Here is a 14013-nt window from a genome sequence, read left to right as displayed (position 1 = left end):
TTTTTTTTTTTCAAGATTCTCTTAGACTTACAAAAAAAAACTTGAAGGTTCCAAACTTCGGTAGATAACTACCGCAGGGGCAAAAACGTCATTTACTCGTGTGGCACAGCCTTATGTAATGTGGGAACAGCAATTCTCCTTAATGTTTAAGATATGGTAAAGGAAAAAAGAAGTAAATGTGAGAGGATACCCCTCTTCCAACTTTAGAACATCCTTAAAAGCATGCGAAGAAATAGTGAGTTGGGAAAGGTGAACTTGGAATCAGAACCAAGTCAGCTGAAATGATCGTTATGAAAGTGGGCATTGGGCGGTAAATGTAAACCGTATTGATTTTAAAATGAGAGTGAGATAATAGGAGGTGATGTATGTGCTAAACCTGATCACACGATCAAAGGCGGTGCAGAACAAGGTTGACCATTATTCAAATAATTATAACCTAGACTATTCACCCTCTACTCACACTCATCAAGTAATCAATGAGCACAGATCAAATATTTGACCCCTATAATGTAGCAAACTTGCATAATACAGATCAATGCATAATACAAATCATTTTATTCACATATGGTATTGGAACCAACTTGCTCTACCATGTTATCAAACTCCATAAACCATAACGGCGATTAAAAGTAGACCATACAATTTATTGTAATCAGATAGGTACAGAATTAGTAAAAACAAGACTTGACATCTAAAACCCAAGAAGGATATCCAGAAACACTTCTTTTCACTAACAAAATCAGAATATTAGCAAGAATAGAAGAAAATATTAGGAGTTTGAATAATCAATCATCTAGAAATTATAACTCTTCAATATTTCAAACATCAAATCAACTAATAATTAAGGAGATGGCTTTTACTCCATATCCATTGATCAAGTCACACAAATTTATGTCATTTCATAGAATATTAAAACTTGTAACTGATAAATTGAGTTTAAACTTAGCAGGACCATAATAATGCAGGCGGTCAATAACAAAATAATAGAACACAACTTTCTTCGATAAGCGAGCGAGTTGAAGAAACTGTTAGAACGCTTATCCGGCAACCCAAAATTCCACCTCATTTTCCAGCATCTTTTCATATGAATATGTAATTAGGATTCAGGGGTTTCTTTCAAAGCATATAGTCTGCAAAAGGAACAACAAAAGAAGATAATCAAACCTCATTGTTAAATCTGGTTTTGAAAATTCATAATGATAACTTGCCATGGTGATGTCTTGCATATATTCAAATAGATCCAGATTTCAGTAAAAGCTAATTGCATATGAAAATTAAATGAAGAGCTAGTGAAAAATTAGAACTGTGTATACTTATTTCGCAAGCGCACATTTGTTAGAAAAACCCACAGTCAATGTACATTAAAAATTGTCTTTTTCTACAAATACAAGTTGAAAAATTTATTCTGAGTCTAACAACAAAAACAAAGCACAATAAAGCTATATATGACAATGACATTAGAAACCTTTCAATGCAAGATAACATACTTTGTTACTAATTCAGCTTCTTTATCCGAGGTGTACGGAACAATTTAGAATATTTAGGATAACTGGACAAATCCAAAACCCTACCATCATCCAAGTCCAAAAAAGAGGTCTTACAATACCGATTGAAGATATTATCCATAATGATCACACAATTCCGTTTCCGAACACACAAATCCGATGCAGAAACAGAAAATGAACATAGCCACCCCAAGAACAAAACTCTATCCCCTATATTCGCCAACTTTACCCACTTCTTTTCCTTTTCATTAAGCTTAAACACGTTAATCCTTATATGTTCATCAGGAGCATCAAACCTCCGCTGGTAAACATCTGCTAACAACAAATCACTGTCGCTCTCCACCAAGAATTTAATATCTCCACCACCAACCAAAGATTGAGCCACTAACTGGACAGTGGAATCCTCAGGTCCAAGTTCAACAGTAACTGTCCGTCCAGTATTGTCTACCGCATAAGGTCGGCCTTTGAAAACACAAATGTCTCCAAAATAAGCCGACATGTTAGGTATAGCCTTCCAATTCTCATCACCGCATTTGAACACTACTGGACATCCTCGAGAACAGGCAAAGGTGCCGAGAATGATAGGTTTATTTCCATGGGACGTGACGGCAATGGCTTTTGTAGGGTTCCTAAATGACATGTCTGTTAATGAGATTGGTAGTTTCATTTGTTCGTCAATGCAAATGAAGTTGGTTGCCAGATGAAGAAGGGAGAATTTGTTGAAGTCAAAGAAGACGGGATCAGAAGATGAATGTAAGCCACGTCGTAGGAGTGGGTCGTGGAATTGTATTTTGCCAGTTGAGTTTTGTGTAATTCTAAACAACCAAGGACGACGATGGCGACCAACTTGTGGTGGTTTGATGAGGAAGAAACCGTGTTTAGAGAGGTTACGGAATTCAGAGATGTTGTTGATGGAATCAATGTTGAATGGGGGTCGGAAGAGTGGGAACTGAAGTGTAAAAATGTTACGGTGCTGATTTGGGATGGAAGCAGAACGCCAATTGGAACATATTGATCGGAAGCTATTGAGATCGATTTTGTTGTCGAATAGTTGCGATATCAGATTCAAAAGGTCGTTTGGAAGTTCAGACCAATCTACCGGCATCATCGCTATGGATGATGCTTGCTGAATTGCCGATTCTCTTTTCTTTTTCTTCATCTTCAGAGTAAGGGATAGACTAGGGTTAGTGGTTTCACGCTTTCTCTATCGGGTCAGTCATATATATATATATGAAGATTGCTTTTTAGGCCCCCCAATATCTCTTTAGGCCCCCTAAAAATACAAAAATAACCTTTATAATACATCCGGTAGTTACATACAGGTAGTGCATTTTAAATTTTCACATTTTACACCTTCGATATGTACATACCGGAGGCATATTTACAAATTTTCACGTTTATCGTAGTTATGTTCTGGAGGAACATTCATTTTGCGATTTCTCAATTACACCTCCGGTATATATATACCGTACTCCACCCACGTTGTTATCTGTATAAAATGGTGCAGTTTTTTAAGAGTTATTTTCTAAGCTTCAATATTGTTCCATACCTTGCGTTTTTTGGCCAATTTTTGTTGTGTTTTCATCACAATTAATAGAACAAATGGCGTCAATCTTTACTCAATTGCAATCATTTAGAAGGTAAACCTTGCTTCTTCCTCTCTCGTATTGTTTCTGCATAATTTTTTTAGAGTTCTGTCATATTCAATGAAAAGTTTGATCCTTTTATTTCTGTAAATTTTATGCACCCTACCAAAAGTTTGTGAATTTTCCAACATAGCAGAGCATGTACATTTAAATAACATAATGCGATAAAAGCGAAAATTTGTAAATGTGCCTCCGGTATGTACATACCGAAGGTGTAAAATGTGAAAATTTAAAATGCACTACCGATATGTAACTACCGGATGTATTATAAAGGTTATTTTTGTATTTTTAGGGGGTCTAAAGAGATATTGGGGGGGCCTAAAAAGCAATCTTCTATATATATATATACTAGACTTTTGACCCGTGCTGTCACACGGGCCTACTAAAAAACACAAACAGACTTAATATTCCAAATAAAATAATTTTAATAAGCAATAAATTTACCAATTTCTATTCTCACTCATCAATTCCTGCGGTGAATATTCCTTTTAAAAAGACATCAAACTATATTTGTTTGAACAATGCAAATAACCCAAAATCCTTCCCAAACATACAAACCAATTAATATTATTTAGTCTCTGCACAATCTTTTTTCTTTTTTTTTTTTGCACTTTCTTCTTACTAATAGGAATTCATAAAACTGATCTACATCCACTATGTTTTCATTTTATAGAAAACATAGTTCAATTGTCCTTCCTTAGATTTTTTTTAGTTCAATTGTTGTCAAGCAAATTTTTTATTTTTTCCTTTAATTTACGGCTTGTAGACCATAATGGTTGCTTAGTGGATCATATTTGAGGTTTACTAGATCAAGCTCTATCATTTGCTCAATGGCATCAAAAGTCTAGGACATGTGCTCTAAATATCAAGTGCAAGTTATAATTCTTATGCAACATCTAAAGCAGGAAGAATATAATCTTTGCATAAAACACAGACATGCAATGGACAAAACATATTTGAGGTTTACTACCTCAGGATCTAAAATGTCTAAGCACTTTGATTGTGCAGATAATCCTTAAGCACTTTGATTTGTGTTTTAGTTGACCGTGTCCATTCTTTTCTGCCTTAATATCAAAGTCCTCAAGTTGCATTTCATGAATAATTTTGTTTAGAACAATCACTATTGCTAGATCAGTTTTTACAAGATTCTCAAATGTTCATCCATTGTGATATTTGAAGCTATTAATTAGGAGCACAATACTTTATTGGTAATTGTCATGTGGTTACACATTGTTACTAATACCATCATGAGCAGTATATTAAAATATCCATAATTGTTCAATGGTTGTTATACTTGTGTCTGTTTCTTTATTTTGAGTATAATCAAATCATTTGAGGTACTGATCAGATCAATGTATCATACATGTGTGTACATATATTCTCTATGTGTAAACAAAAGAAAAATTAAATTTAATATCAAAGCATCCCCGAAGGATCACTTAAACAATTAATTTTTTTTTATGATTGTTTAAAAAGACTTGAGATATAGTTCCTGAAGAACTAAAAGTTAACATTAAAGCATCCTTGAAGGATTGCTCAAACAATTTCTAAAGAGCTTAAACTAAATTAAGATTAAAGCATCCCTGAAGGATTGCAAACAATCAAAATTTTATCATTGTTTATGAAGGTTTAAGATAGTTCTTGAAGAACTAAATATTTAATACTAAGCATCCTCCAAGGATAGCATAAGTCATGAAGATTTATGATTGAAAATAAGATATATTTTACCGTTGTATAACTTTTAAAATGAAAGTGTTGAAGAGTTACACGTTGTGAATGTAATGTAGTTATCGAAGGATTAATTTGTTGTTTTTAAGGATCCCCGAAGGATCGCTCAAATAAAGAATTTTCTCGATCATTGTTTATAAAGATTTGGAATATAGCTCCTGAAGAACTAAAATTTAATATTATAGCATCCCTAAAGGATTGCTCAAAGAATGATTTTTTTTCCCGTTGTTTATGAAGATTTAAGATATAGTTCTAGAAGAACTAATAACTTAATATCAAGCATTCGTGAATGATTGCATAACAAAACTATTGTGATTTCCTTTGTCATTGGATAGAGGTTTGTGTTTGAGTTCCTGAAGAACAACACATTTAAAACTTGATATTTATAAGATCTATTTTCTCTATAAAAATAAAAGAGAGAAAATATAAGACAATATGTCTATTTCAATTCTATGTCATTTGAAATGCTCCTGAAGTAACAAAATAAGTGAGTATCTTCAAGAATATTTTTTTAAAGATTAGTCACATTTGTATTTGAACAAAGAGTGGCTCTTGATCAAAATGTTGAAAGGTCACATTGAACCTCATTCCCAGAAATGGTTGATACTATTAGTTTCATAGAACCAATGTTGTGGTTATGGAAATTAGTGTTTGATCAATGATTTTCTTCTTTCTTATTGCATAAGACTTCTAGAAGGCCTGAATTACAAGGTAAGCAAGCACAAACTCTTCTCTACACAACTCTTGAAAACATCGTCTATGAATTGACATTCTCTTATTTGCTTCTAAATCCTTCAAGATTATTATATGCACTACTAGAAAAATCATGAATACCGACGGAATTAGAGATGGAATATAATTGGCTGAGACGGAAGTTGAGATTTTACCTTTAGAGACAGAATTTAGAGACGGTTGTTTCCGTCAGTAATATTTTCCGTCTCGAAATCCGTCTCTCACAAATATAATTTATTATTTTATAATTTTATAATCCTTCTCGGCATCTTTTCCTGTTCCGAAAAAGAACAACCAGCATTGTTGAAATGCGGTGATGAGAATTGGAAGGCTATACCTCACATGTCGGTTTATTTAGGAGACATTTGTGTTTTCAAAGGCCGACCTTATGCGGTAGACAAAACTGGATGGACAGTTGGATTTGGACCGGAGGATGATTCCACTGTCCGGTTAGTTGCTGAATCTTTGGTTGGTGGTGGAGATATTAAATTCTTAGTGGAGAGCAAGGGTGATTTGTTGTTAATAGATGTTTACGAACATAGGTTTGATGATGATCGCGGATGTGTAAGGATTGACTTGTTTAAGCTTAATGCAAGGGAGAAGAAATGGGTGAAGTTGGCTAATTTAGGAGATACAGTTTTGTTCTTGGGGTTGTTCTGGTCATTTTCTGCTTCTGCTTTGGATTTGTGTGTTCACAAAGGGAATTGTGTCATCATTATGGATAATATCTTCACTCGTGTGCGGTGTAAGAGCTCTTTTTTGGACTGGGATGATGGTCGACTTTTACCTTTGTCCGATTATCCTGAATATTTTGAATTGTTTTGCCATCTCAGATGAAGAAGCTGAATTAGTAACAGAGTATATTATCTTGCATTGAAAGGTTTCTAATGTGATTTTGATATAGCTTTATTGAGCTTAATTTTTGTTGTAAGATTGAGTAAACATTTCAACTAGTACTTGTAGAACAAGAAAAATTGTAATGTTACATTGACTACGGATTTTCCTAACTGATATGTTTTCTGTAAATAAGTATATTTCACTTCATTTAATTTTCTTTTTCTCATATGCAATTAGCTTTTATTGAAATCTGGATCTATTTGAATATATTAAAGACATCACCATGGCAAGTTATCATTATGGATTTTCTAAACTAGATTTAACCATGTGTTGATGGGTTTGATTATCTTCTTTTGTTGTTCCTTTTGCGGACTATATGCTTTGCAATGAACCCCTGAATCCTAATTACATATTCATACGAAAAGATGTTGGAAAATGTAGTGGAATTGGGGTTGCCGGATACACATTCTAACAGTTTCTTTAACTCTCTTAAGTAAGAAAGTTGCGTTCTGTTATTTTGATTTGATGTTGATTACTTGTATTATTATGGTCCTGTAAAGTTGAAACTCAATTCATCAGTTACACTTATGTCTGTGTGACTTGCTCGATGGATATGGATTAAAAGCCATCTCCTTATTCAGTGATTTTCTGTTGGCACTCTACATGTTTGGCCATAAATAAGAGGATCAATCTCAATTATAAAAAAAATAATACAGTACCAATTTCAAGTAATCAATCTATCCATTCATTAAAGGATATACTTAGCCTTTAAAACTAAGAGTTGGGTAGCTCAAAACACAGACAAAAGAAAAACGAATATAGTAACAATTAATTACTAACATTTCTTTTCAAAAAGTAATTATTGGCATTTCTCATTTTTTTTAAAAATGTCTTAAACCAAGTGTGCATAAGTGGACAGTTTTCTGGTTGGTGCACATTAAATTGGTCCTTGGTGTGATAATTCGAGTCAATATTCAAAATTAAACTTGTATCATTATAGTCTCTTGCAGAATCAATATTTCCTCTGTTTCAAAAGTTATTAGTTCTTCCCTTTCTTTCTCCTTTTCACCTTTTTTCTTTCTTAATTTTACATTTTCTTTCTTAGGTTTTTATCTTTTGCAAATTGCAACCGTTATAGAAAAAGGAAAGTCAAAATATGATATTTAGTAAATGAAGCTAGATTTCATATACTTTCAAAAAGAATTATTTTCATTTCAAAAACAACGTTCATAGATTTTATTTTATAGTTCTAACAACGAAAAACTTTAATCATTTTATGATAATCTCATCCAAAAATATAGTTGCAACTTACAACATTAACCACATCTAAATTAATAAACAATGATGATATTGCTTAAAAAAACAATGATGGTATTAAGAATCAATAAACCGTTTATATTTGAGTGAATTATAGGATGAAGTTTCGTAAATATACTTTTTATTAAACTTCATTTTTCAAACGTACATTAGGATAAATGTTAGCTCTTTGTTTTTTATTTTTCTGTTTTGACAAAATAAATCTGAGTTCTTTTAGAACAGGTAAAAAATGTGTTTTCTCTAACATAATTTATGTTTCATACTATCATGTAGCTCATTTTTATCGCAACAAGCTTTCCATATAGAATTAAATCCAATTCAATTGTCAAAATGCTAAATGATAAATATATAGTTCCTCCCTCAAAAAATAAAAAAAATAAATAAATAAAAATAAAATATATATATATATATATATATATATATATATATATATATATATATATATATATATATTCCTAAACTTTTTACACAATTCTAACGATTATAAGATGATCATTAAGGTAAACATTTTAAGTGAAAAGTAAACTTACAAGTGATCCATTAACCCAAAAAATGTAAACTTATCCATTAACCCAAAAAATTATTAATTATTTAACATCTTGTTTGACCTACAATTGTCATTCACATACGTTGCTTTTGAAAAATTGTGGATAAGTTAACGAGCATCAAAGAAAATTAGCCATATATAATTTACAATCATTTCACCGACAAGTTAAGTCATAAGTTTTGTTTGTGAACTATATGTAGCTAATATTCATTGATGATTAAATTATTCAAAATTCTTTAAAGGGTAATAGAGAAAATGTTGTCCATTGATCCCTTTCATCTCTTCTCAACATAATTATTTTTTCAGGCTGAAATGAAAAAGGCATGTAAAAGCATCATGATAGTTTTGAACATCCAAACTATATCGCCAGTACCCCCAGCACCATAGTACACATTTGGGTATATTTAAATTGAAAAAACCCAAAAATCTAAAAGTGGAGAGCTAGGCTGCACATAAGAAAACATCAATTCTAAAAAAATTAGAAAAGACCAACTCTATCTCTAAACAAATCAATATGAATAAAATTTATAATAAAATCCCACCAAATGAAACATTGGGATAAAGTGACAAAGGAAGCCAGTTTGTGAGCACTAACGTTCCCTTTCCTATAAATAGCAAGTTTGTGAGCTAGTAACATCCCCTTTCCTATAAAATATGAGAATAAGGGAAAAAATACACCGAAAAACCTAAGCTCGACGTATATACGATGCTATTGTTTATAAGAAAAAATCTTGTATGTTCGAATATTTGCGATAATTTCATGAATTGAAGCAACTGCAGCGGCCAATGAGACAATCATACAAAACCAATTCAAAAGTTGGAGTGCACACCACCTCAATGATAACACGGGTATGCGCTTTTGAGCAATATGCATTTGTATGGGGAAGAAGACAACTAATGGCCCAAATCCAATCGCTCCCAAGAGACCTAGAAAATAATTGAAAAATGGCATTGCCATGGCAAGAACTGTTCCTACAATCACAAATATCGTCCTCCAAATTAGCCTAAACAAGTTCAAATTGATTGTTGCACCACACACGTTAAATAAATAGTCTTGATTTATGAAATTTGAATCGGGCCACGCGATATTAGCACCCATTTCAACGACGCGAAAAAATGGTTGTGCCATAACCTGTAACAAAATATTAAATTATCACGTATTCTTAAAATAAAAATTATATGATTACAATATACCTAACATTTTGTTAATATTTTGTCATGATAATCAGATTTAAAAAAAATATGATGATATTACAAAATGAAAAATATAATGATATGACAAAATGATACTAGATTTCTGTGCAATATCTTTCACTATACCGGCTAACTTTAGCATTAACATATTTTACCTATATATCAAATAATATTTTACAATATTGTTCTACTAGTAGAAATACCTATCATGGTAAATATTCAGTTATAAAACTCAACGATTAAACTGAAATTAGCAATGTTCTAACCTGATAAGCTCCAATCATGTGGATTACTACGAATACATCTCCAAGGGCAACTATCCAATAGGGCTCGGTAAATCCATAAAATATGTTTGATGGTGTGTGATCACCAAAAGCAGCATAGCCAAGGCAACTGCATAGTAGGAATATTATCGTCATTGTTGATACCCCTATCACGTTAGCCCTTTTCATTTGTTTATTTTCTGCTGGATGTGACCTTAATGTATCCTAAACAAAATAACAAAATAAATCAAATACAAGGGTAATAACAGAAAAATCCAACTTGTTACTACATCTTTTTATTTGCTTTTAATAATGATTATAAAAAATGAACTGTGATATGTTACCATTATGTCGTAAATAACCATAGCGTAAGTGCTAGCAAGAGCTATGTTTCCCATTGAAGTTAAAACACTCCAAACTTTATCTGCAACAGATAGTTCTGGCCCTATTTGTGTTCCGATTATGCTGGTAGGTGCTCCTTTTCCTGTTCTTAGCCAAAATGCCTTTGTAAGTAGACATATATAAAATAAAACTATGAATTTGAGGGAGAAAAGTGATCAACAAACTACCTGAGATAAGGACAGTAAGACAAAGACCAATTGCAATGAATACATAACCAAACGAGGTGATAGCGGCAATGGTTGAGATCCATGTCAGTTTGTGAAAGTTGGGAATTTGAGACAAGAAAATCTGCAATATCCCAAAACCGATCATGTAGGGATTAGAAGTACTGCTACAATCAGCTTCAAGTCCTTTTCTATGGACGCAAACAACTTTCGGTATTTCTCTGCCATATTACACTTGTTGGTAAGCATATATTGACAATTATAAAATTAGATAAAGATCATAATACAAATACAAACATTAGAAAAAAAAATATTTGCAAATAATATCCTACTTACAAATTAATCTAACCATGAATTTTTTTTGGATTCACAAGTAATTATTTAATGTAATAACATACCGTAAGCTATTCGATGAAGTTATTGTGTAGCCTATTGTTACCCCAGCAAGCTTTCCGTACAAAATAATTCCACAAAACACTTGCATCTTTCCACCTATTATCAAATAGAAATATAAAATCAAGTAAATTGAAATAGACCAAAAATATGCAACCCATATGTACAAAAACTTTAACTCCTCCAAAATTAAAGGAAAAAATAAACTACTTGGTGAGTAGTTTGAAACTATAAATAATTAATTAAAAATAGTAGAAAATTAGACTATTTCTTAATAATTTGTTATAAATATGTAAATATAGTTTATTATTGTGACCTAAAACCATCAACTCTTTGAGAGAAAATGAGACACGCTGATAGAACAACAAGATACAGCATGCCAGCAGACCCAATATTTGGACTTTAAGGAATATTCTGTTATAAAAGGAGGGAAAAGTGGCGAGTAAGTCATTACGAAATATTGTTAGAAGTTGGTTAGGACAGTTTCTCTCTGGTTAGAACTTGGTTAGAACAATTATCTCTTTCATTCTCTGTATTCACCATTGCAGAGCTCTTGATCTCATCTTTATGTTTGAACAATACATAGTTTTGTGATCTAGATTTTACGAGTTCTTTCACATGCACTATCAGTGTAAACCATCAATTCTTGAATAGTAAAGGGGACATCCGCTTGCCCTCGTTGCTAAAATATGTCTCATATATTTAGAAGTGTGCATGTATCAAAACGAAACAAATTGTCTGACAGAACACATCAGAACGGGGCAAAATCGAGTGTTTTTTTCATATGTATACAAGAGTAAAAGAGTATACCTAAGTAGCTCTTGACAGCTTGCATGTAAGTATAATTTCTCTTGCCAGTAACTGGGTCTGGATACCTATAGCAATCAGCTACAAGACTGTAAGTGAAAGCAGAGATGCATGCAAAGATTATTATACTGGCTATACCAGCTATCCATCCTAGTTGAGCCATGGCCCATGCTAGAGCCAACACCCCTGCCCCAACTACCACTGTTATAATGTGTGTTGTTGCTGTCCACACATTTCCTGCAATATTGCACACCAAATATTAATCATAAACATCATTTTTCAATCGTAATTATTCCTTAAAAAAACAAATCATTAGACGCATGTGTTAAATAATTGATGCATAGTTGCTTTTATAATTTTCGGGTATTTGTATGGAATTCTGGCTTCGATTTTGGTTTTTTTCATGAAAAAGAAGCTCAACTATTCATATACATTAGTTATAATTTTGGTTAGTTTCTGTTGGAAAATTTGTTGTACTAATTAAATTTTCTTGGTACGCAAGAGTCAGAGATCAAACCTACAAATAGCTTAAGTGTCCAAATCTTTAACCATTATTAAGATAAAAAGCATAAGTAAAAGAATCAGATTCTGATTCAGGGAATTAAGATAGAAAGAAAGAAGGTACATACCAGTTCTTTTGGGTCTGCCATCATCATCTTGTTCATGTTCCATGATTAGAGTTTGTGTAATACTGAATTAGATTTAGATTTAGATTTGATCCACTACTAGTTATATCAGTTAGTTAGTTATCCGAGTAAGCCCGGTTTATTTGGGGTAGTTATTTTTCAGTGACTGTCAAAAAAGATAGGAGAGATAGAGATATACACTCATGAATCATATAGATGGATGGATGAATGCCAATCAAATATTTTTTTTCTTTTTTATTTTATATATTCTAATAAATAAATGTAATTAATGGCCACGTTTCTAAAATTGATGTTTAATTTTTTTAAATACAAATCAACGTAAACTAATCACAAATAATAAATACATGGAATCTCTTTAAGAAAAAATATTGGATTTGTCAAAAAATAAATAAAATTGGTTGAAGAATATTATATGTAAATTCTAACTATATATACTTGAAGTACATCTAGAAATACATTATGGGAGTGTGCGTGTGATATAAGATCATCAAAAGCAATTAACACCAAATTGCAATTGAAGAGTTTAATGCCATTAACTCAACGACGGCGATGACGAATATAAGACTGTAACTTCAGCGGCGACGACATCAAGGCAACAACCTCAAATTGAGACTGTAAATCCGGCGACCGAGGCAAAGGAAGTATAAACGTGTGTGAATGAAATGATTTGGTCTCTATTAGTCTCATTTGGCTAATAGTGTTAGGTTCATTTCAGGAACAAGTATAAAATGAATTTGATGATTAAAAGAATAAAGTGGAATGGGTTGAAAACAGTGCTAGGTATAAATATGGGGATTGAGAGAAAGAAAACTTAGTTTTTCACTGCTTTCTAGTTATGAGTGTTTTTGGAAAGATGCATTGTTTTGATTATTCACTATATTGTTGCATTAACGTCTAACGTAATATCAGTATCAGGTGCTATTCACCCTATGTTTGTTGTTATTAAGCAAGCACAATAAACAACACAGGGATGTTTCCATAGGTGTAGCCGGAAGAATATTAAGGAGCTTGATTTTTTATATTTTTCTCTCATATTATTTATATCCTACATTCCCAATCTCTTACTTCTATTTCTTCATATGCTAATTTTTTGTATCATTACATTGCTTTGTGTTCAACAATCTTGAGAATATTTTCTTCCATTTTTACGTTTACTGCTCAATGGCCACTTTCATAAAGATCATTTCAGCTGACTTGATTCTGATTTGACGCATTCGGAAGCGTAGGCTAGCAAGGGCTAAACTTATATTAAAAAGAAACAAGTTAGCAAGCGTCAAATTTATGAAAATAGGGTTCCGGAATCCAACTGAAATTAAGAAAACCCTCTAAAATATTATTAAATGAATAAAAGTTACCTTTTAGACTACAACTGTTAAGCTTACATAGGGAGATAACAAAACTCTAATGGACCAAAAATCAAAAATAGAAAATAAAACAAAAATTATAAAAATACTACGGAAACCCTCCTTTTCACCTTTCCCAACTCACTATTTCTTTGCATACTTTTAAAAAATGGGAAAATATGTGAAGAGAATACTACAGTTTAATTCAGGTAACTATTGTTGGCTTTGGTCCCTAGTGGAAAAAAAATTCATAGCAATTGGTGGAAATACTGTTTATATTTAATTAACGTTTCCAATTTCTATGGAAATTAAGTTGTTGATTTTTTTAATAATTGATTGGCACCATCATTTTTGACAAACTATTGTCATTTTTTTATCGTAATAAAAGTTGAAAAAAAGATATACTGAGAAATACATAATTTATTGTCTATTTTTTTCCTTCGTTGGTTTCTTGTACCGGTGAAATCGATTACCACTTGTTGTACATG

General features: G+C 32.0%; 3 protein-coding genes across 3 annotated transcripts; 1 reads left to right on the top strand and 2 right to left on the bottom strand.

The window, feature by feature from the left end:
* Positions 1 to 898: 898 nt before the first annotated feature.
* LOC11420846 (F-box protein SKIP23) lies at positions 899 to 2664 on the bottom strand. Its single transcript, XM_003588391.4, has 2 exons — positions 1488 to 2664; positions 899 to 1130 (listed from the first exon to the last, which is right to left on the bottom strand). The coding sequence occupies exon 1, from the start codon at positions 2662 to 2664 to the stop codon at positions 1495 to 1497; it is 1170 nt and encodes a 389-aa protein (XP_003588439.2). The 3' UTR covers positions 899 to 1130; positions 1488 to 1494.
* A 3289-nt stretch (positions 2665 to 5953) lies between these two features.
* On the top strand, positions 5954 to 6448 carry LOC11432254 (F-box protein At2g17036). Its single transcript, XM_003588390.1, has one exon. The coding sequence runs from the start codon at positions 5954 to 5956 to the stop codon at positions 6446 to 6448; it is 495 nt and encodes a 164-aa protein (XP_003588438.1).
* Positions 6449 to 9021: 2573 nt separating this feature from the next.
* Positions 9022 to 12207, bottom strand: LOC11420845 (amino acid permease 1). The gene is made up of 7 exons (XM_003588389.1): positions 12165 to 12207; positions 11539 to 11772; positions 10734 to 10827; positions 10339 to 10556; positions 10114 to 10253; positions 9773 to 9994; positions 9022 to 9444 (listed from the first exon to the last, which is right to left on the bottom strand). Exons 1-7 carry the CDS (start codon positions 12205 to 12207, stop codon positions 9022 to 9024), a joined length of 1374 nt encoding a protein of 457 aa, XP_003588437.1.
* Between the last annotated feature and the right edge of the window lie 1806 nt (positions 12208 to 14013).

Source organism: Medicago truncatula, chromosome 1 (assembly GCF_003473485.1).
Source record: "Medicago truncatula cultivar Jemalong A17 chromosome 1, MtrunA17r5.0-ANR, whole genome shotgun sequence".
Lineage (NCBI taxonomy): Eukaryota > Viridiplantae > Streptophyta > Magnoliopsida > Fabales > Fabaceae > Medicago > Medicago truncatula.
This window is presented reverse-complemented; position numbering and strand designations above follow the sequence as displayed.